The 25,126-nt window shown below is 37.8% G+C and overlaps 1 protein-coding gene across 7 annotated transcripts in view; it reads right to left on the bottom strand.

The window, feature by feature from the left end:
- LOC131440668 (calpain-D) overlaps nucleotides 1-25,126 on the bottom strand; it is a 314,742-nt gene that overhangs the window by 7,115 nt on the left and 282,501 nt on the right. For 6 of the 7 annotated variants that reach the window (XM_058612143.1, XM_058612140.1, XM_058612144.1 and 3 more), the window contains 2 exons: nucleotides 15,485-15,751; nucleotides 15,280-15,426 (listed from right to left, as the gene is read on the bottom strand). In XM_058612143.1, the coding sequence (XP_058468126.1) occupies nucleotides 15,280-15,426; nucleotides 15,485-15,751 (414 nt within the window). The remainder of the gene's footprint in view (nucleotides 1-15,279; nucleotides 15,427-15,484; nucleotides 15,752-25,126) is intronic. The other variant, XM_058612141.1, reaches the window with a different exon arrangement.

Here is a 25,126-nt window from a genome sequence, read left to right as displayed (position 1 = left end):
AGGAGATTTCAATTCGCACGGAATGATGTGGGGTTCCGTTTACAATGATAGCAGATCATCTCTAATATATAATATTTGCGACAATTTTAGCATGACGGTACTAAATATGGGTAGCATGACACGGATCCCAAGACCTCCTGCACGTCCAAGTGCATTAGATTTATCTCTTTGTTCGACTTCAATTCGACTAGATTGCACCTGGAAAGTATTTCCTGATTTACATGGTAGCGATCATTTACCAATCATCATCTCAATTAGCAGTAACAAAGGCATTGCTAATTCAGTTAATATTCCATATGATTTGACAAAAAATATTGACTGGATTAAATACCAAAGTAATATTTCAAGTGTCTTAACTTCAATGGAAGAGCTTCCCCCACTTGAAGAATATGACTTCCTCGTTTGTTCGATTCTGGAGGCCGCAGAACAAGCCCAAACCAAACGATTTCTTGGTCCATCGTCTAACAGAAGACCTCCAAATCCTTGGTGGGACAAAGAGTGCTCAGATGCTAAACACGCGAAACAAAATGCTTTCAAGACGTTTTTAAAACGAGGAGGAGGAACTCCTCAGAATTTTGAAAAATTCTTGGTTTTAGAAACCAAGTACAAGAACATACTTCGGGTTAAGAAATGCAGCTATTGGAGACATTTTGTGGAAGGTTTGTCAAGAGAAACCTCAATGAGCACTCTTTGGAATACGGCCAGACGAATGAGGAATCGTAACGTAGGAAATGAGAGTGAGGAGTACTCGAATCGATGGATATTTGATTTTGCGAGGAAAGTTTGTCCAGATTCCGTTCCTACGCATAGCATTGTTAGGGAGTCTTCTTCAAATGATGATTCCATTGATAGCCCCTTTTCAATGATGGAATTTTCCATAGCACTCATGTCTTGTAACAATAACGCTCCTGGATTGGACAGAATTAAATTCAACTTGGTGAAGAATCTGCCCGACCTCGCAAAAAGACGTTTGTTGGAATTGTTCAACAAGTTTCTTGAGCAAAATATTGTTCCACCTGACTGGAGACAAGTGAAAGTTATCGCCATTCAAAAGCCGGGGAAACCAGCTTCCAATCACAACTCATATAGACCCATTGCGATGTTGTCCTGCATCAGAAAATTGTTCGAAAAAATTATTCTACGACGTCTCGACACTTGGGTCGAGACGAACGGTTTGTTGTCAGATACTCAGTTTGGCTTCCGTAGAAATAAAGGGACGAATGATTGCCTTGCATTACTTTCGTCTGACATCCAAATTGCCTTCGCTCAAAAGCAACAAATGGCATCTGTATTTTTAGACATTAAAGGAGCATTTGATTCAGTTTCCATTGATGTTCTTTCAGACAAGCTCCACCAACATGGACTCCCAGCGGTTATAAATAATTATTTGCACAACCTTTTGTCAGAGAAACGCATGCATTTTTCACATGGCGATTTGGCAACAATCAGAATTAGCTACATGGGTCTCCCGCAAGGCTCATGCCTCAGTCCGCTCCTCTATAATTTTTACGTGAATGACATTGACAGCTGTCTAGTAACCCCATGTACACTAAGACAATTGGCAGATGATGGCGTGGTTTCAGTTACTGGATCCAAAGCTATTGATCTGCAAAAACCATTGCAAGATACCTTAGATAAATTGTCCGTTTGGGCTGTTCATCTTGGTATCGAATTCTCTGCGGAGAAAACAGAGCTGGTCGTCTTTTCAAAAAAGCATGATCCCGCGCAACTTCAGCTTCATATGATGGGAAGAATAATCGAACAGGTTTTGACTTTCAAATACCTCGGGGTGTGGTTTGATTCCAAATGCACGTGGGGAGGACACATTAGGTATCTGATAACGAAATGCCAACAAAGAGTAAATTTTCTTCGAACAATAACAGGGTCTTGGTGGGGTGCTCATCCGCAAGATCTAATAAAATTGTATCAGACAACGATACTTTCAGTGATGGAATATGGATGCGTTTGTTTTCGTTCCGCTGCAAATTCTCATATTATCAAACTTGAGCGAATTCAGTACCGTTGTTTGCGAATTGCTTTAGGCTGCATGCATTCGACACATACAATGAGTCTTGAAGTTCTGGCGGGAGTTCTTCCATTAAAAGATCGATTTTGGGAGCTTTCATCACGCCTGCTAATAAGATGTGATGTGCTGAATCCCATGGTAATTAATAATTTCGAACGACTAGTCGAGCTTCGATCTCAAACAAAATTCATGACAGTATATTTTAACCATATGTCACAGGAAATCAACCCTTCAAGATATATTCCTATCCGTGTCAGCCTCCTAAATGTACCTGACTCAACTTTATTTTTCGACACATCCATGCAGCGCGAAGTGCGTGGAATCCCGGACCACCTACGCTCTATGGAAATCCCAAAAATATTTTCAAGTAAGTTCAGGCATATTAACTCTGAGAAAATGTTTTACACGGACGGATCGCGAATGGAAGAAGCGACAGGGTTTGGTATGTTCAACAATAATGTTTCGGCCTCATTCAAGCTTCAAGAACCTGCATCTGTTTATATAGCAGAGTTAGCAGCAGTTCATTATAGCTTGAATGTAATCGTCACATTATCTCCAAACCATTATTTCCTCTTCACAGATAGTCTGAGTGCAATTGAAGCCATTCGCTCAAACGCTGCTGGCAAAAATGAACCGTTTTTCTTGGGTAAAATAAAACAGTGTCTGAACGACATATTGAATAATAATTATCTAATCACAATAGTTTGGGTTCCGGCTCATTGCTCCATTCCAGGCAATGAAAGAGCCGATATTTTAGCCAAACGTGGTGCTATTGAGGGTGAAATTTATGAGAGACCGATTGCTTTCAACGAATTCTATAGCGCGTCTCGCCAAAGAACACTTGCCAGCTGGCAAGCTTCTTGGGATAAAGATGATCTGGGTCGGTGGATGCACTCAATTATTCCTAAAATATCGACAAAGGCATGGTTCAGGGGACTGGATGTGAGTAGAGATTTCATTCGTGTGATGTCCAGACTCATGTCCAATCACTACACGTTAGATGCACATCTCCTTCGAATTGGACTTTCCGAGACTAATCATTGTGCTTGCGGCGAAGGTTACCGCGATATTGACCATGTTGTTTGGACATGCGTGGAGTTTCGTGATGTCAGATCTCAACTAATAAATTCCTTGCGTACCCAAGGTAGACTATCCAATGTCCCAGTTCGCGACATTCTTGCTTGTCGTGACCTTCCATACATGAAACTTCTTTATCATTTCATTAAATCCATTGGAGTTCCAATTTAAATTTTATTTTATGTTAAACTGTTTTCTCTTCCATGAGTTCAACCAATAGCCAACTATAGGATATTGAATATAAGTGGTGAACTGATACAAACAATCCTGAAATAGTTATAAGATCATGTACAAAATAAATGTATTTTATTTAATGTAATTTAAAATAGCAACTCGCTTGATAAAAACAGTGTTTAGATTAACTAATGAGTACCAACATACTAATATGATATTCGAAATGTATTAGGTTTAAACTACTATGTATTGTGGATGCCACGGCGAAGAAAAACTTATGTATATTGCCTATGAAATAAACGTATTTATGAAAAAAAAAAAAAAAATTTTAACTCTCTCATAGGCTCCTGCCGTACTTAATAGAAAGTCTACATAGACTTTTGGTTTTCAGAAATCATACTTAAAAAATGTATTATTCGGTGAGAGTTTTCAGTCACTAATAGCTTAAAAGAATTTTTGCAGTTTACACGCGGAAATTCTATAAAGTTAAATAAAATTTGACCACTGCATAGTAGTCCAAACCTGCAATTTCATGCCTTTATTTATCTGGCGGCCTCATAGTAAACTTTATTTTTTGGTGTCTTATACAAAGTTGTAGCGAATATTGATGCGGTTTTACGAAAATGAACGACCACATTCCAGCATAACATAGTGTGTAAGGACAGATAAAATAATTGAGGCAGACAAAAAGTTGTTATCTTCGACAATATTGTAGCCATTGCAATTTCTGATAACTTTGCTCAAGAAACCATTTAGCTTATTTTTACCGTTCAATCAATATTCGGTAGCATTACTAAAAGGTTTCAAAATATCAGTTTTTTCATTCTAACTTTTTTCATATTAATCATAGAGAAATCGCTTGGTCATATTTTGAACTTAATTATTTCAGAAGGTTGCAAAAAGATACAGATCAAACCGCTCTGGTTCAAAAGTACTTTTAATTTACAACAAATCCTCGAAGAAATGATTTGTATCCGATAGTAACATAGGATTCTATGAGCAAATGTAAATCTAATGTATTTGAGATTTAAGAACTTCACGTATTTAAATATTGTTTTACATGTAAATAAAACAAACATAACATAAGATTTCAAAATTCAACAAACTCTATTTCATCTTTCGAATCGTTTAAACTACAAGTATATGATTTGATCGGCTATCGGTATGGATTATATAAACCTTTTTCAAGCAAATCAACAGAGGAATCATACCGGACGTGTTCTCGATTTAGTGTTTGGTCCTCTGGACCAACTATTAAATGTGAAGAATAGCACCGCTTCACTACTACCCGTTGACCTCCATCACCCGCTTTTAACAATTTCATTTACAATTGAGGTTTGTCGAACTGCTATTTTTAATTAACCTAGAGTTGAACTATAGGAAAATAGAATTTGTTGCTTTGATAGAATTCCTTCTGAATACTAATTGGGAACCTTGACCATGTGAATGGTATGGCTGTTCAGTCGAAATCTATTGTTGGAGTAGTTCAACTCTGATTTGCGTTCGTCTTGATGGGGTAGAATCATCGTGTACATAAGATTCTTGTAAATTGTTCGCTAGATTCTTCGCTTCTGTCTTTGCTAACAGCATCGGCCAGTCATGCAGAAACCGCCGCGCTGGTTGTTCCTGACAGTTTCTTGGATATAAGTACATTTACAATTACTTCTGATATGATAGTTACCGCCGCAGAAAGGTATTCAGTCCTTACGGTATTCCAGCTATAGCTTGAAAGTGTTGTATTGCGTGTTTGATTTGGAATCCTTTCCAACTGGATTGGAATTTGCGGATAGAACGTGCACAGAAAATATTTATTCGATTCGCTTTGCGGGACCTTCCCTGGTGAAACCCACTGGATCTAGAGCGACGTAGTAAGATACAACAAGCGTTACTTGTGGCTAGAGTAATTAACGGCTTTAATTAATTGACTCTCCAAAGATCATATCTCTTTTTGATTTCTGTGCTTCTCAGCGAACTCTACTCTCGACTAGTCTACTTCAACCTAGATTCCATCGTACTACATTCGGACTCCATAAACCTATAACAGCATGTATCCGAGCATTTTCCAAAGTTGAGCATATATTCGAATTTGGTGGATCATCGCACAAGCTCACACATAAATTGTCAAGTGTTTCTTTCTTTTAAATTGACCAGTTATATGCATCCCTACTCCAAGACAATAATATCATGTGCATCCCTACAATCTATAAACTAAATACAATAACCTAAATGTAAACAACCAAGTCAGTCGCACTCACGCACTCATAGCTCAAATTACACGTGACAATAGTAACCATATATTGCCAGCAGCAGAACCTTTTTTACACTCAGGTTTGCCTCGCACATATCATCGACAGCCATGGCCACACAGGCACCGAATTAGATAACTCAGCAAAGATGCACATGTTAAGATCTGAAATGCCCATGCCTTACTTGTATGTAACCGAATTTCTAAATAAACCCTAAGGAATAGCAAATAAAGACGAATTCATTATCGAACCCCAGACCGATCTGCTTCTCCACTCGCTACGGTCTTTTCTGGCAGCTACTCAAGTAGTCTGCCATAGTTGGGATACTGTAGTCTAAAAAAAAACTCCTTTTCCGACACCGGACTAAATCCGAGATATCACATGGCTGACCGTGACATGGTTCACGAGCCCAAGCCTACGCGTGCGATATACTAAACATTCTAATCGTAAATTAAAAAAAAAAAAGTTACCGCAAAGTGCCGTATTTTAAACAGTTCAAATGCCGCCTCGCGGAGTATGAAAACAATCCAAGTGTAACATGGGTAAAACTAGCTCAAAAAGTGTACAAAACAGTGGTGACTCACAGGTCAACTTCTTAAACAAGTTAGAAGTGGACGAATAAAGGTACGAATCGCAAGATTTTAAAATATTCTTAATACTATGCATCGTGAGTACCCAGTTACTAGTTACAGTTTACCAATTAATTAAACGTTACAATTGTAGTAACACTGCAAAACGTATGAAAACTCGTGCTAAAGACGAAATAAGTGTTTCAATTCAAATACTAAAAAATATATAAACTACTGAAATTACCCCGAAGAATATGCTAAATCAAATGCATATAACTCTGAAGAGACAGAATACAACAATAAGTACACAAACACAAATAATTATAGCAAAACAAAAACGGAAAACGTGCAATAGCTTGTGTAGCTTCTAGAAAAATGCCGAAACAATATCAAAGAGGCCAAACAAATAACTCATTAGACACGGAAGCTAACAGCCAACCTGAAATATTTCATTAAAACAACCAACAAAGGACTGATGTTACACGACGAAGCGATTCGAATTAATTTAGGTGGGATAATAATCGCAGCAGCAAACTTCATGTAATGGAATGCCCAATCCCGGACGAAATCTGGAAAGATATCGATTATCTGCTAGACTTCATCAAAAAACAACAAACAGAGTCATCACCAGTGCCGTAGTTGTTCAAATTTCATTGGTTAGTCGTTGACTTTGTTGATGGGGCGCCTTGATTTCCGTGGTACAGGGGCGCATTGCAATTGACTGAAGTTAGATTTTTATAACGGGGTTTGTTGTTTCTTCGTATTTTTGTATACAGTTATATAGTTCTAGTATCAGGCTTATTTGTTGCGAGCGGGGCGCCGTATTTCCCACAACAACTCATTTTTAACTCTTTTGTAAGTTTCCTGAAGCTCTATTATTGCCACACAAATCAACCATGAAGACTCATTTGCAACAGACATAAGTGTTATCATAATCTAAATGTTAATGTTTCTAAGTAGCCAGGTGTTGAGATTTCCACTTTCTGTATTTATTTCAAATAATAGTTCCGATTGCGTGATTTTGAGATAGAGTTCAAAATATACTTCTTCAAAACTGCACAGAAAGAAATTATGAATTTTACAGGTGACATAATTCTACAAACGATACAATTCATAACTACTTAACTTCTCAAATGACACAATATTCCATTCGTACAGAAATTTACTGGTTCCGAGAGTAATTTGCACTCGCCTAGCAAGTGAGACTGTATGAATTTATATGCACGATTTACCAGCCAAGCAGATGTGTGCTTCTGTTGTACAGTCGGCTATGCTGTCGGTCTTTTGATTTTTTTATTCCATTCGTTATAAAGCCATGTAATTTCCAAATCAAAATTTTTCATGTTCTTGAATATAAATTTGTGTAAAATATGACCCTCCATTTATGTGCATCTGATAAGACGTAAATTCACAAGCATTTTTCCAACTGTACCAAAAAGTATCCATCAAAAATAACAAAAATTTACGTGTGATTTGAAAAAAAATGATGCAAGAAATTATCGAAATAAAAAAGATAAGTTCGATTGATAACAACTAGGATTTGAACTAAGAACCATTTGATTACAGAGCGTCCGTCTATTCATTGAGCCACAGAAGCACGCATCTGTTAGTCAGGTAAATCGTATATATACATTCATACAGTCGTACTAGTTACTCGTGTGGAAGCGGTAAGTGAAATTTACGCGCTAAACATGTTAATTTCAATCAATCTTGATGGAAAATACAACTGATAGAAATAAAAATGAGAATTATCTATTTTAAAGTTTACTCTGCATAAAAAATTTAACGGCAACAAATTTAATACGATTCATAACAACCTAACATGTGAATTGACGCATTATTCCACTCGGGCAGAATTTTACTGGCTCCTAATGTAATTTGCACTTGGCTACCAAGTGACGCTGTATGCGTTAGAGGTATCAATTATTCACTAAGCAGATATGTGCTTCTGTGGCTCAATCGATTAACTGAAGCGCTTTGAGATCTGATGCTTTTTGCCTTTCTCATATAGAAAGGTTATGCAATCACTTGAAAAACCGACTAGTGAAAATTGGCCCAGAGGGCGTGTGTGTGTGTCAAATAACTAGGTTTTCTCGGAGATGACTGAACTGACAAACTTAGATTCAAATGAAAGGTCTCGTGGTCCCATACGGATTCCGGCTATCCTGGTTCCCGGTATACGGTTCCGGAAGAACCGGAAATAGTGGTCATAGATCATAGATCTCACTCACTTTTCTCAGCGATGGTTTGACCGATTTCCACAAACTTAGATTCAAATGAAAACTATTCCGGTCGTCACTTAAACCGGCGAAACGAAAAATGTAAAAAAAATTTAAACTGGTCTCAAAACTATAAAAATCGATAGTCATTATCAGTAGGCGACTAAACAAACCGATTCCGGCTATCCTGGTTCCCGGTATCCGATTCCGGAAGTACTACAAAACTACACAAATCGATAGTCATTATCAGTAGGCAACTAAACAAACCGATTCCGGCTATCCTGGTTCCCGGATCCGGTTCCGGAAGTACCGGAAATAGTGGTCATATATACCAAAATAGATCTCACTCACTTTTCTCTGCGATGGTTTGACCGATTTCCAAAAACTTAGATTCAAATTAAAGGTCTTCCGATTCCATACGGCATTCCTGAATTTCATCCGGATCCGACTTCTGGTTCCGGAGTTATAGGGTAAAGTGTGTTCAATATTGTACACCGTCACTCAAAATATTTTATTTATTTATATATTTGGTCTTCGAAATTTTCGGATGCAACAAACATTTTAATCTTATTTTAGAGTGCGTACTAGAACATTTTGTGTGTCGTGTTGGTTGGTGGCCGTACGAACCGACTTTGATTATGCCGGTTCTCGGGTTCCGGTGCCGGAAGTGCATATAATAATGAACCCACTTCGTTTTCTTAAGGATGACCTACGCATTCAAAGCACTGTTTTGTTATGTATGTTATGCATAAACAATCTCTTGGTTTCTTTCAAAAATCGAAGAGACAACTTTTGAATAGAACGTAAGGTTTGGTCGACGACACGACCTGCCACTCGTATATCAAAACTGTATCGTAAATTTAACTACCCCTCAGTAACTGGAAATGTCAAATCGAAAACGCTAATGAATTTTTTTTAACTGGCAGCACAAGTTGATATATTTATTGATTTTGAATAACAGTCACCATAACCTTGGTTACTGCATATCGAAGGCAAGATGAATGTAAACAAAATAAATTTCAGATCGGTTATTATTATTACGGAACATTTTAATGGATTTACCTGACTCGAGCGGAATGTAAAAAATGAGGAGTATGAGTTATGTCTTTTATAAAGCCAAGTTCAAAATTCAGGTCTTGACTTGAAACCGTTGTGTGAGAAGGAAGACATGGAAATGACCGACAACGAGCTGAGCGATGCTAGTGCTCTGCGGTACCTGTATAACGTGCGGTAAAATGATTTCTTTGTGGAATTCCACTAGTGGCCATCATCGAATAGTGGCCAACAAGGTGAAATACTGTTTCCACTTCTGCGCAATCAACCGACACAAAACAATTTTGACACCGGTATATTACACCGAATCCTACTACCCAGAAAAGCTAGCAGTTGAAGTGTACGGATGAATCGCTGGAAGCATATCATTGTCCTCGTTCGTTGGTTTCATCCTTAGTTTCGATTAAATTCCGAAAATCGAGTTCATTTAAATGCATTTCTGCTTAATTTGAACAAAGTTTAACACTAATAGAACTATTCCACCGCTTTCAAAACATGTTTATTTGTTTTGGGGTTCCTTGGTAACTAGTCCATAGCAACTTAAACAGTGTTGCTCGAGAAGATTATTTTTATCATTTACAAGGGGTCGCTAGATTTGTGGTAACTGGCGGTGAATCGTTAGCGAACAGTTTTAATGCTGATTTTTCTTCGAAGTGCCTGGTCGTGTCGTCGGTTTGGTCATTCAGGGGTTAGCCAAATTTTGTGCTAGGGCACAAAATGCATCGGCCAGAAAAAGTCGAAAACACGTTTTCGTTCGGCATGTCAGTATAGACATTGCATTTTGATGCAAAGAAAACAAGTGTTCTGTAAGTAGCAGAAACTTTACGTCTGCTTAGCGGTTCAAATTGAACTGCCGAGTTTTGCATAAAGCAGTTCAATTTGAACTGCTATGCACTGATGAGTCAAAGACGAAACGTAAACATATCAAAATCGGTTATGTGCCCAAAATGTGCACAAAATTTGGCTAACCCCTGAATGGTCATAAACATTGCATAACTCATAAACGCCTTAACGTATCAACTTCCTTCGGTAAAATAATAGTATCAAATTAGTTCTACAAATGTTCCATACATTGTCTTTTCGAGAAATGAGACACACAAAAACTACAGCCGAAAATAGATTTTTTGTAAGTCAAAGCACTTCCTGAAAGTCTACTCGTGCAGTTTGTTGGTTCAGATCCTATTTATCGCAACGCTGTGTGCGAGTTTTAATTGGCTCAGTTATGTCGGATGAGTTTTCGAACCTTTCCGGAGTTCCACAGTGTCTCTGCTTTTGCCACTGGATTGTCGATTATATTACGCAGACGACACAAAAATTTTTAAAATCGTCAAGTGACTCTCGGACTGCATCGAATTACAAAAAATGATGAATGTATTCCAAAATTGGTGCTTTAACAACCTTTTGGACTTAGGCGTCGAGAAATGAAGGATAATTTCCTTCCACCGTAAAAAAGCTCTAGTTGCTTTCGATTATAAAATCTCAGGACGCTCCCTCGCCCGAACAGAGCATATTAAAGATCTTGGCGTGATTCTGGATCGTGAAGTTACACTATGACAACATCATTCGTAAGTCAAACCGACAACTGGGCTTCATCTTTAAGATTTCGTCCGAGTTCCGTGATCCGTTATGTTTGAGATCCCTATATTGCTCGCTGGTTCGGTCATTGCTCGAATATAATGCGATTGTATGGTGCTCTAATTGGATTACCAGGATTAAGGCAATTCAACGAAAATTCGTGATATACGCATTGTGATTTTTACCTTGGTCTGATTCAACGCAGCTACCGTCATAAGAGAACCGTTGCCGTTTACTAAATCTTGAACCTTTGGAATAGAGAAGAGCATATGCTCAAGCATCATTTGCTGCGAAACTGCTTGTGGGTAGTGTAGACTGCCCTACTTTACTCGAGCGACTAAATTTGTATACTCCTGAGAGGCCTCTTCGACAACGACCTTTGCTGCTATTGGAAACTTGTAACACACTATATGGTCATCAGAACAAATTGGCTCAAATGGCACGTTTGTTCTGATGACCATGAATTTGCCGAATGTTTTAATTTCAACGTGTCGTCTAATGTTTTTTTTATCTTAGATTACTTGATCGTTTTCGTGTTGTCTACCGTAATAATGTACTTTAAGTTTTACTTTCACATTAATTTTTTTAATCATTAAGACATACATTGTCAGATGAACTGTACAATAAACAACAATAAAAGTTAACAACAATCTGAATTTTAGCAGTAGTGAGAATAGGACCAAGAAATCAAAATGGATCGAATAAACGGCCGATGTCGGACAGTACACTCCGTTTTGTTGGCAGTGATTCATACTTCGGGTCGAGTGAATTCACGTGGAAAATAAAATAATCTTCTCGCGGATTCCAAGCTTGGTCTTACCAAGCGTTTTAATGGTGTTACTGATGTCAGAATGTACAAAATTCTGCCGGAATGCAATTTCGGACTACTTCGCTGTTTGAGCAGAATTTATGCACCCCGAAGCCACCAGTTTTGAGAATCTTAGAAAGCTGTCTGAAAACTTCGATCACTTCTGCTGCCGATTGTTCTCCAGTTAGAAAATCATCAATATAGCAGTCACCTTTAATCACATTTGCTGCTAATGGAAGCTAGTTTGCCTAGTCACTTGCCTGTTCAACCATAGAATGCGTTGATATTTGCGTCATTTTCATGGACCTGTACCTGTCGGTACATCTTAGGGTTGTCATCTGTAAAAACCACTTGGTTACGTATGAAATAAACGTATTTATGAAAAAAACCACTTGGTGACTGGAGAAGCGCAAGATGATTGAGACTAAATCATTTTGTACAGTCGAACCGATCTGGAGTGCTTCATTCAGCGAGCATCAAACACTGTTCGGATTTTAGTATTGCTACTTGTTTCTTTATACACAGCATGATGAGGGAGAGTGTAACAGCATGATGAGGGAGAGTGTAACAATCAGCTGGACTGTCGTTGACTTCAACCATATCACCAATATTCTACCATGAATTTCGCATAACGGATTTTCTTCGACTCGTTGATAAATGTTCGCATTGGTCAAATCGATGCTTTGCCATTGCAAAGTAGCCGCCTAGTTGACTCTTTCTATCGTTGAATGGCAATCTCACAATGTACCGGCCATGCTTGTTTCGGATGAACGTTCTATCAAAATGTGTTTCAACGACGTGTTCTGCCACTAGCAAAGGTTATGCTTCCTGGCAGGTTTCTATCAAGTCTGTGTATGACGGTAGTTCTTCTTTGGGTAGTTGCGATTCCCATAGTTTTCGGGTGTCTTTATCCAGTCGTTTGGATATCAAATTGACGAGTGTCATTTCTGCTAGTCTTTCAACAGCAAGTTCTTAGCTCAAGAGCGCATCGTCATGCTTCGTGATAACATCAATTAGCTTACTTAAATCCTCGCTGGATTCCGTCTTGGCAAGTTGAGAAAAGCATCTATATGCGTATTGATTATAAGCCGTTCGTCTTCATATGTGTCTTCAAGCATCTTCCAAGCCGCATTATAATTATTATTATTCATCACATCTTGATCAATTCTACATGCAGATTCCCCATTTAGAATTTTCTTTGCAAGATTTTTTTCGGTTTCGGAAAATAACCATCGATATGTCAAAAATAACCATGCTTTCGACCAGGATTATATTTTGACAACATCAAAATAACCGCTCGAGTGTCAGATTTCAAACAAAAGTTAAAATTAGCCGCGAAATGGTTCACAGCCTAAGCATTCCAACAGGTAAAATCGCGTGCCTAATTATCGTGGCTCCGTGTACCAACAATTTATGAGCAGTTGGTGATAGTGGATGCCAGCCATACAACGCTCGTATTTTCCCAGTGCAACTTTGAAATTTGTCGACGTTTATCTTATTCTGGCTATTGCAATTGACCTTATCAAAATAATCTGCTTGAGTATGGAACATTTTGCAGCATTCGGAAATTCTTCAATGATATACTGTAAAATGTCCTTAATACCCTTACCAGCAATCATTAAATCCATTAGCTTTTTGTAAGTCAAAGCACTTTTTGAAACCCAAGAAAATCATTAGTTTGATAAAATGAGTAGAATGTATTTATTCGAACCAAAACTCATTGTGCGTCGTTTTCCGGTTTTTACAGGCTATTCGGCACACAAGTGGATGAGAAAGAAGGGCCAGTGTCATAGGCGTCTTGGCACGATGTGGATAAAAATATTTGCATTTTACTAACTTGCACCAGCTTGTTGGAATGGTTGTCGAGATCATGAAAATTTCTGTTCATAGATTTATCATGGCCAACTAGTTCGAAATAACCACATTACACAGTATCTCTAATCCTCAGTTGCTCAAACTCAATTGAAGTAGTTATTTTGGTAATAAAAATAATTAAAATTGTTCTGCAATCTATTTTCGGCTGTAATTTTTATGTGTCTCATTTCTCGACAGGACAATGTATGGACTTGTAGAACTAATTTGATACTATTATTTTGCTGAAGGTAGTATGTTGATACGTTGAGGCGTTTAAGAGTTAGGCAATATTTTTGAGATTTTTGAAGGTATTTTTAAGACTACTTTAAAAAAAATTAATTGCCTAGTTAAAAAAATAACACCCTTCCAATTTTCTCTTAAATTTTTACATAGGATATATTTTTATCGATCTGGCATCTAATGAATATTGATATTCGAAGCTTGACTAGTTTTTGATGAAAAAACAATTATAACTTTTTACTGGTATATCATATGAAAAAGCTTTGTTGAGCAAAATTATCCGCAATGATTAGTTCAACAACTCTTTTGAAGACAACTTTTCCGTAGAACGGAAGATGGCTGAATCTCGGAGATGGCTGAATCGATTTTAATTGACACTAAATCGCGACGATTCGTGCGATTCTAAGACTTTTGGTATCAAGAAAATTTGTTCGATTTCGGAAAATTCATGTGAACCTATCAATTTGAACGATTTTTACAAATTTCAAACTTATATTCAAATGAAAGGTCTTATGGTCCCATACAAAGTTCCTGAATTTCAATTGGATCCGACTTTCGGTTCCGGAATTACAGGGTGATATGCACCAAAAATGTGAATTTAATGCACCAAAAATGTAAAAATAATGTCACACACTTTTCTCGAAGATGGCTGAGCCGATGTCCACAACCTTCGATTTAAATGAAAGGTTGTTAGTTAATATCTCTAGTTAGCAGACCATGAGAGTTTGTAACCAAATAAACCATTGATAACCCCATAAAAGATCTGCTGAATTTTATTCAAGTCCGACTAGCAATACATTTTTTTCCGAAATTCAAATCTTAATTGAGAATCGTAAATAAATTTGTATGTAATGTAATACGGTAACAGGTATTTTGGCCACTTCATGTATTTCGGCCCACCTAACAAACTTTATGGATTTAATCGATGTTAAATAACCCATGTTGCATCAATTTGAAGCTAGTCACATTGAATTACCTTTTGCGGAAGGGTTTTTTGAGGATATTACAACATTTGATGGAAATTTTTGCAAAGCGGGCCAAAATAAAATAAATTTTAAAGTGGGCCAAAATACCTCTGTCACTATAAAATGTAGCTCACTTCATTTTCTCACATGTAGTATATCAATGTAGCAGTATTTTGCAACAGAAATCTTCAAAACTATTTTCTAAACTTTTTTAAATTGTAGTATTTCGGGGAATTTCTGCTGTAATATACACCCTTACAAACATATACAGGCATATAGGGATCTCGACGAACTGATTCGAACGATACATATTCTCAATGATTGCATAGTCTTTCCACATGAGAAAGACAAAGGTTATTTCTTAATTGAAAAGTTACTTTTAGTAAGGGCTTTTCAAATCATTGTGAACATTATCTTTTGAACCGTGGTCTGAACCTAAGTATCATGTTTGATTGCATTCAATTAAAAATTACCTGTCGTTGCATCGGTGGCACAGAGTCTATTGTTTGTAGTTCACCTCTTGTAGAAACTACATTGTAACTTTCTTTACAATCACACTTTACATGGATCCACTTGTTCTCATGTCGATTCTCCACCATCACGACCAATCCAGCCCAGCCCTATGAACAATTCTATTTAGATTCAAAAATTATACTGAAGGAATCAATAAAAACCTACCTTTGTAAGATAGTAGGCAGTCATTCCTTCTCGCCCTTCATGTCTCTGACCTTTCGTCAAAGTAAGGCTGATTATAACGTCTGCTAAAAGGTAGGAAGGAGGTGATATTTGCTGAACAATGAGTTTTTTCGAACTATGTATAGCCAACACACATTGTGGATACATTGAAGGATCTTCGATTCCTGTATGCCAATGATTGAAGGATAAACAAACCAACAGGTATACATCTGTTTCCAGCATTTTATGACATCCAACGAATCCTCGTACCTGCAACGAATTATTAAAAATAATGTTGTAACGATCGGAAATACTACCGATATAATTCTATATTCATCAGGGCGATTAGTATTAGCTAGTAAGTATTCAGGGGTAAATGAAATTATAAAGCAAACACGTTTCTTGTTTCCGGGGGTAGATGATTGATTCTGTTTAGTAAATTTATTTTTCGGATTAATTGCGGGTTATTGGTAGGGGATGGATCACATATTATATCATGAGTTTATCAACAAAATTCCATGAGTATATATGTTGAATATTCGATCCGAAGAAATGCTTCACTTTTGTAATGAAAAGAAAAGTATGTGCCATTCAATTTGTTTAAAATTCGTATCACATTTTTTTCAGAAATTCCAAATTATTGTTCAAGTTCTTCTTATTGAATTGCTGATGTTTCATAACATCTTAAGTAACAATCAAGTCATGTTACGGAATCGTGAATCGTGTCGTGAAGTCGTGAATTAAATCATATCAATTTTTGAGACAGTGTAGCATTGTGAAAATAATCAACAAAAACTAAACCGCACTTCAAGCGGTTGTGGTGCTGGGATATAGCAGGTATAGATTCATGATTTTGTGTGCAGGCCAAGATAAACCGCTCTTCAAGCGGGTCTAGGGCCAAATATAGGAATTTCCACATTTAGAGCAATAAAATCTTTCTACTCAGCTTTCGATAAGGGCCGAAATATGCAAACACATAGGATCGCCCTGAGCCCCGCACCAAGATGTATGAAGTAAATAATACCTTTGTAAACAATCAGGCAAAATTGTGAGCCTGTGAGCCAGGATCCTGTCAAGGGATGGAAAGAGAAAACAGTGAAAATTTCGGTAAATGTAGGGCGACATTTACATTTGTTGTTATATACATTACTTGTATATATATAGTTAAGATTTGTTAAAATACAACACTTGCATTTCATTGCAGTCAAGAGAGGGTTCATTACTTTTCTAAAAGCAGCCGACGTGCAAGTTGATTTCAAGATGGATAGACTGCTAAGAGTGCTATCCGACCGCGAGACAATTGCACTAGGCTGATCCGCAAAATCCAGGTTGGTCTAAGATTGGACCAACTGCTACGGCAGTCGGAATGAAACCCACCAACCGAGAGCACGATTGGACGGTATATCTAAAACGTCAAGCGCTCATGAGTTTGTCCAAATATGGAGGCACGGCCAAGGAATTGCCTAAATTCAAGAAAATATTCTTGGAAATAACCAAAGAGGCGTTGTTTAACAATCTGAAAAATCTCAATAGACTCCAGAGCGTGTTGGACGGCAACGCAGAGATAAGCGTGCTTAACTAATGATGGGTCCAAAAAATGTGGAAATAATAAAGAGACTAGAGAAAAATTTCGGAAGACCCGAACTAGTGTACAAAGAATTATTGGCAGATTTGATTTATATGAAACAGGATATTCGAAATCTGATAGCAGAAATATCCGACTCATTGGACAATATCGTGTGCAACAGTAGAAGAGTATTCAATAGACCACAGACTCGTGGAGGACACGTTCCGAAAGTTACCATATGGCTTACAAATAAAATGGTACGAGGACCAACACCAAGATGATTCACAGATAAAAACACTATCCGATCTGAATGAATGGCCAGGTTAATGAACTCATCATATAAGGATCAGGGCGAAAATTAAAAATACATATCATATAAGGATCAGGGCTAAAATAAATAAATACGCATCAAATTAAAGGTGCAGATAAATTCGATATGTGTGGTGGTAATCATCAACTACTTGAACTACTAAATTCAATACCATGAAACCAGATGAAAGGAACAATTTGGCTTTCAAATCAGGACTATGTTTGAGCTGTCTTGCATTTATGAATGAAAAACTGCAAGGATCAGTCCCATGGGGTTGTTCGAGCCATTGATGTGGAACAAGGCAACCAAAATGTGTAATGATCGACATTTTCAATTAATCGTCACACTTTTGAATCCGCAAATGCACGAGAGTCTGCTTAGGGCATATTCAATAGTGTTCTAGTTCTAGATGCATAATTTATGTCAGTTACAAAATTTAAATCTGAATTTTACAACCACAAAAACTGGCATCCACAGCATTGTTTTACTCGCGTTTCAAATATACAAAAAATAGATCGGCATCGTAGACCAGTTTTCAATTTAACAGAAGAACTGGTCGAATAAATAAAATTAGAACGGCTTGCTGGGGATACGTTTGTTCCAGTTTCTGCTCTATTATAGATCTTCCATATAGAACTTTTAGCTGCTGAATTTGCTCTTAGTCTTTATTATGAACCAACACCGATCACGCGAACCCAGAATATAGACTCTATTTGTCATGATTTGTATTTGTTTTGTAGTCGACGAAATTACATCAATAGCCCAAATGTATGCAATTAACGTGCTTGCGATACAGATATCGATTTTAAGCTTCTTTTCGCCAAGCTTTTGTTCAAGTTTTGTAAGCAAGTAGTTATTTATATAGCGTTTCCCTACCATTACTAATATTCTGCGATTTCGGTTGAAGCGATAAATTTTTCTCATTATCAATCGAGTTCATTTTATATAAATAAGGAATTAATCTTATCAATTCAAAATTTACCCTGGGGTAGTTGTCAATTTCTCAGGCCAAACGACATAACATGGGATTTCATCCGAACTTTCATGACACAAGATCAGAGCATAACAATTAAAGCTTCAACGTATAATGGAACTTTTTGTCTTGCTGTCTAGCAACAACCTACCTCTAGCAAGCTACGTGTAGGACTGAAACGTTAGCTATAATTTTGCTTATATTTATAGCTTCGCGTGCTTCCAACAGTTTCGATTTTGCATCGATTGACCAATCAAAGCTCTACTTTTCCCTTGATATATCGCTTACTCCCTCAAAACCGTCGACTATGGCAGGGAAATCCGGTATGACGGAGATTTTTTGGCAGACAAAATAGGACACTGCTAGCTATTAATCAACATTTCAATGATATACAATTAAAAATACATGACTATGAACATTCAAATCAATACGTAGAAATATTTCCAATCAAATGGTGACATGATATTAATAATTGATACGAAATTGACTGAGCTGTAATTGTTCAAAACCTGACCACATTGTTACGTGTATTTTTCTTGAGTTTCTAATTTGCACTTCTATATAGAAAACAAAAATGTGTTTCACATTAAAATACGAGACTGCAAAAAAACAAAATGCTGCGGAATATATGGATGCAAAAAAAACATCACCCGTTACTACACAGGAAATACATGAAAAAATAGGTACCAAAGGGTGATGAAATTCAAAAAGCAAAGTCCTGGCATTACTTTCCTTCCGTGGAATTTGGAACTTCTGTTTCAACAGACTTCGCAGCCGATTCATAGCGTACAGAATCATTGCATGGCTAGTGCTACGATCCTACCGACGCTAAGAGCCCTTCCAGGCCGAGGTTCAAACATACGACAACTGGGAGACCAGTGTCCTATGCATTGAACCGCCAACCCGGGCTGAAATTCAAAAGGGGGAATTAAATAACCACCACGAACACACCAAACAAAACGTTTTCTACCAAATGGTATCCTGTATATATGTAACTTTGCACAACAGGAATAAGAAAATTGATACGTATGCATTTTCGGATGCCGGTTTTTCACTCACGCGTCTCGATGAAAATACGGCAAGAGAAATGAAGAGGAGATCCGTAGAGTTCAACTAAAAATTCATGGCGAATCCAATAAGGTATTTACTGTTAAGGGTGTAAGGACGATCAGCAAACTTCAACTGACTAAACAATCAATGGATGTTATAAAACTGCAGACTGAATATCCTTATTTAAAGGATATTCTATTGAAAAGCTTTAAGGATGTGCGACCGAAAATTCAAATTGGATTGAGTCATAGTCATCTTTTAATTCCGTTCAAAAAAAGGATTTAAAAGTCATTTAGGGTTACACAAACTCGTGAGCACCGGTTTATGATAAAGTGCAAATGAACCAACCGCATTAAAAACCAAACTGTAATGAGTATAAATTATATGGGAAAATGAGTTTAAATTTTATTTTGTGTATACGGCCATAATAGCACTTTAGTTTAGGACATAATTATTCTAGTGTGTGCGTATATCGAATATAGGGGCACGAAATCGATACACCGCTCTCATCCAAGAGCAGGGTTGCCAGATTAAAACCTGTATTTCAACGTAAGATATCTGCAATACATATTCTTGAACACAAACTGTGAAATTCGTGAGAAAAAATGTGAAAAATCTACCATATTGATGAATAGTCATGAAAATTTGAAGAATTTATTAAAATATGTGATCTGTGACACTGAATCTATGAAGCAAAATAGAAAGAAATTGGTGGTTTTACTGAAAGATCTGTGAATATGGTAACTCTGCTCGTGAGTCGGCCTCGAGACTCGATTAAAATGCGATAGAAATACAAAGAGAAAAAATACTCTCAAGCCGAATATTGATTAAGAGAATGAGAGAGCGCTTCACATAAGAGGGAGCATGAGATGCTATAGAGAAAAGACAGAGCTTCTCAGATTGGCGGAAGTCCCCGAATTTCACACACACTGTCAACATGGGGCATTCGTTCTGGTCTCGTGTCTGAAAATTGACCGAGCTTCCAACTTCTTGGTTGAATGCATGAGTGTTGTACATGAAGGTGGGGGTTTAGCACTGAATAGACACAAGAGTGACAAAGAAGGAGATCCTGCAAAAGTTGAGAAGGCAATATTTCTCGTGAGATTGATACCTCGTGGTTTCCTCTCGAAACCGACTGGCTTCATTCTGTTGGATACGTTTGGAAAAATAAGTCCGTTTTGGAAATGGCTCCGAAACGCAAGCAAGAGACAACACCTCCTCGGCAGCGGCACGACAATGGCGCAGTCGATGTGGAAATAGACGCTTCCCAGCGGTAAGTAAAATTTTTGAAGAAAAATTTTCATGATATGGAAAGTGGGGTACGAAACGCATAGACAGTTAATATAAATTACGAAAAAAAAAATACAAGGTAATATTTGCGCACGAAAAAAAAAATCGTTTGGTAAAAATTGAAAAAAAATGGCGATGAATGGAGTGAAAAAAAAATTGAGTTAAAAATTTTTGAGGAATGTAATATGTATATGTATAAATGAAAACAATGGTATGAAAGCAAAGCGAAAAAAAAATAATGGAAATTGAAAATATGTGAGCAAGAAAAAAATATAGAAAATGAATAGAATTTCGAAATTCGATGGAAAAAAAAATATGGAAACCCACAAAAAAAAAATGGAATGAACGAAGACAAATTAAGCGCAACTAGATTTCATATAATAGTATTATAATGCTGTTTATCATTTGAACGGTTTACAGAAAAATGAGCAAGAAAAAAAAGTGGAAACGATGCTGAAAGAGCTTGCCGAGGCCAACAAAAAAAATGCGTGCCTGAATGAACAATTAAACAAAGCACAAGAAACAATTCGTTCACTTCAAACTTCATTGAACAAGCCTCAAAGTATAACCAGTGATATTAATAGCATTGAATTTGTCGATGATGTTGGACCTTCAAGCACTCCTCGTCACGGAAATTATGGAGAAGTCAGTACTGAACTTTCACAATTCATGTCGTCAGTCAATTACATGTCATTATCATCAGTCAACATACCAGAGTGCAAGCCATTTGGAGGAGGTAAAGAAATCGGACGTCAGGATTTTGAGTCGTGGATTGACTTGCTGGTGGATTCTATGAAACTCACTGGTATATTCAAAGAAGCCACGCAGTTCATTATTTTCAAAGGCGGGCCAGAAATTGTTGGAGATCTTTAAAAACACAAAATCAACGAATGATGCACCCGACCAAGACAATAAACCATTTTCGAATGCAATGTTTCGACTGAAAGCATATTTCTCTTCTGGGTCTGATGTAATGCTTCAAAGAAGGAAACTGGCTTTAATGGAACAAAAGTCGGACGAAAGTGACCTATCCTTTATCATGCGAGTAGGCGCAACTGCAAGATTGTGTGAATTCGGCATTGAAAAAGAATTCGAAAAAATAGTGGGTGCTATAGCTGAGCATGCGAGGAACAGAGAAGTTCGCACCACTTCCCTCAAGTTGTTAAGTCGTAAGGGCACATTTACTGATCTCGTCGACAAGGTCCGAGAGATAGAAGCGATCCGTTTGAACGAGGAATATTTTAACCTAAAACACGGGGGCCAACCAAAGACAACAATTGCGCGTTTAACAACAAGGAATGCCAACGAAGAACGTCAGTGGCATAGTGGAAGATCGGTGGAACTTAATCGGGGAAGATCGGTGGATACTGATCGTGGAAGATTTGGATATCAGAATACTCGAAGAGGGGGAGCGATGCAGCCTCGGAGCTCATCAAACTGGAGAGGACTCAGTGGATCGGTTCCAGAACGTTGTTTTAGGTGCAATAGTTTATACCATAAAGCTACGAACTGTTATGCTGTGGATAAAGTATGCCTTAACTGTGGGGTAAAGGGCCACCTTCAGCGCGCATGCCGAACGTTGGTTCGAAGTGAACCTTCGCAGTTACAAGGAAATCGAGGTATGGACAAGAGCATGGCGGAAATCTCTGTGGTTAACACAAAGGAGGAAAATAAACCTGATAATCAACCAGAGCTGAACAACGATACCGTGAGTGATGTGGCATAATTTTTATATTTTGAAATACTGGAAAAAATTTTCATTGCATTTCACTAATGTGTTTTGATACTAACTTTGATTCAAATAAATAAAAAAAAAAAGAGCGAATGATGACTATTATTTCCAACATTATTTCAAAAGTTGTGGATATATTTAATTGAATTTGTCTGTATTTAAATGCCATTTTTATTTCACCAGGTTTCGGAACTTTATAAACAGGATAAAGGCAATTTCGCCAATTTCGCGGTCATATCTCATATACGTGATAAAGGAGTAATTACGGTGGTAGTTTCTGGATTAAAATGTAAATTCCTGATAGACTCCGGCGCACAAGTTAACACTTTAACTGAGTGTTTGTTCAACGAAATGTTGGAGAATGAGGAGTATAAAAAAGGACTTCAAAACATTCAATATCGTACAGATCGTAAGCTCAAAGCTTATGCTACGTCCGGGGAAATACCGGTGATAGGGACATTCGAAGCTTTTATGTTCATTTCAAGAGACCGTCCGGTACTGCTCGAGAAATTCTACGTCGTCAGGGAGTCACAATCGCTGCTCGGTCGACCAACTGCAACTAGATACAGTGTTCTTTTACTAGGTCTTGAAGTACCGGTTTCAGCGAATGTTCCGGGATATTGGCAATATCGAAACATTGATATTGCTTCTATCAACTCCGCAAAAACCTTTCCAAAATTCAATATTCCACCAGTGAGAATCCAGTACGATAAAACCAAACCTCCGTGTCGTAATATCATTTTTAACATTCCGTTGGCGGTGAAGCCGCTTGTGGAGAAACGATTAGAACAATTAATTTCGGCCAATATTATTGAGCACGTGTTAGACGACATGGATTCTTCATTTTGTTAATCCATGCTGGTCATTCCGAAAGGAAAGGAGGATTTTAGGTTAGTTATCGATCTACGCGGACCGAACCAATATATACTTCGTACTCCTTTTGCAATGCCAACGCTGGAGAAAATTTTAAGTGAGTTGGAAGGCGCACAATGGTTTTCAACTATTGATTTAGCCAATGATTTTTTTCATGTTGAACTTCACGACAATAGTCGACATTTGACTAATTTTATGACCGAATTTGGCATGTTTCAATGCGTACGATTACCGTTTGGGCTTTGCAACGCCCCAGACATATTCCAGGAAGTTCTTCAGCGAAAAGTTTTAGGTGGATGTAAAGGGGTGAGGAACTATTTGGATGATATCTTGATATTCGGGAAGAGCAAAGATGAGCACGACGATAACTTGGCGTTTGTAATGGAGCGGATTAAAGAACACGGAGTCAAAATCAACAAGTCAAAATGCGCGTTCCGAAGCCAAAGACTACCATTTCTAGGCTTTATTCTGACTCCCCAAGGTTGGCAAATTGAAGCCGAGAAGTTAAGTGCCATTAGAAACTTCCGAAAACCTGTCAACTGCGTAGAGGTAAAAAGCTTCCTGGGATTGATTACCTTCGTTGATCGCTTCTTACTGCACCGAGCTACGAATACAGAACGTCTTCGTTTTTTGGCCAGTTCGGAAAAATTCTATTGGACCGAAAAAGAAGATGAGGAGTTTATAACTTTGCAGAGCGATGCTTTTTATAAAGATCAAAACTTTGGGATTCTTCAGTACTACGGATAGAACGGAGTTATTTGTCGACGCGTCGGCTGTGGGACTCGGAGCTGTTCTAGTACAATTCAACAGCAAAAACATCCCAAGGATAATAGCGTGTGCATCCAAAAGCCTCACACCAACAGAACAACGGTATCCTCATACACACAGAGAAGCATTGGCTGTAGTATGGGGAGTAGAACGTTTTACATTCTATCTAACGGGCCGATCTTTTGTAATAAGAACGGATTCTACTGCAAACGAATTCATATATAACTGCCATCACAGAATAGGTAAGAGAGCCATTTCACGAGCCGAAGCGTGGTCACTCCGACTGCAATCATATGACTTTACAATAGAAAGAGTTTCAAGTGAAGATAATGTTGCTGATGCCTTGTCCCGCCTAATCAAGTGCTCACAGGAAACAAAGCCGTTTGACGATGATAGTGAAAACCATCTATTGTTTGCTCTGGACGGAAACATGAATTTAACTCTGAGTGAAATAGAATGGCAATCGGAGAAAGATGAGGAAATGCAAAACCTTAGTTGATCTTTGAGATTCGACAACTGGCCGCACAGTTTGCATCGATATGAATGTCAGAAGAAGAATTTGCACAGTCTTGGTTTTTTGATATTCAAAAATGACACGATAATTCTTCCAAGTTCTCTCCGTGAAAAAGCCCTTCAAGCAGCCCACGGTGGACACGTCGGTGAGGTCGCCATGAAAAGAATCATGCGCGATTATTTCTGGTGGCCAGGAATGGCTAAGGCCACTGAAAATTTCGTTAAGAATTGCGAAACTTGTGCAAGGCTGGCTAGAAAAAATTCTCCAATACCGTTATCATCCCGAGAGCTCCCAGAAGGACCGTGGGAGATCTAGCAAATAGATTTTCTTACAGTAGCGGGTTTTGGCTCAGAAAAGTTTTTGGTGGTAGTTGATACGTATTCTCGCTTCCTGTACGTAATCGAAATGCGACTATCAAATGCCGATAATACAAATGCAGCACTTTGTGATATTTTCAAACTCTGGAGCTGCCCGAAGATACTGCAAAGTGATAATGGTCCGCCATTTCAGGGTTCTAGTTTCTGTGCCTTTTGGGAAGACAAAGGCGTTAGAGTCAGAAAAGCCATTC

Source organism: Malaya genurostris, chromosome 1 (genome assembly GCF_030247185.1).
Source record: "Malaya genurostris strain Urasoe2022 chromosome 1, Malgen_1.1, whole genome shotgun sequence".
In the NCBI taxonomy this organism is placed as follows: Eukaryota; Metazoa; Arthropoda; class Insecta; order Diptera; family Culicidae; genus Malaya; species Malaya genurostris.
The sequence above is the reverse complement of the archived record's forward strand: the minus strand, read 5'-3'. Positions and strand labels throughout refer to the sequence as shown.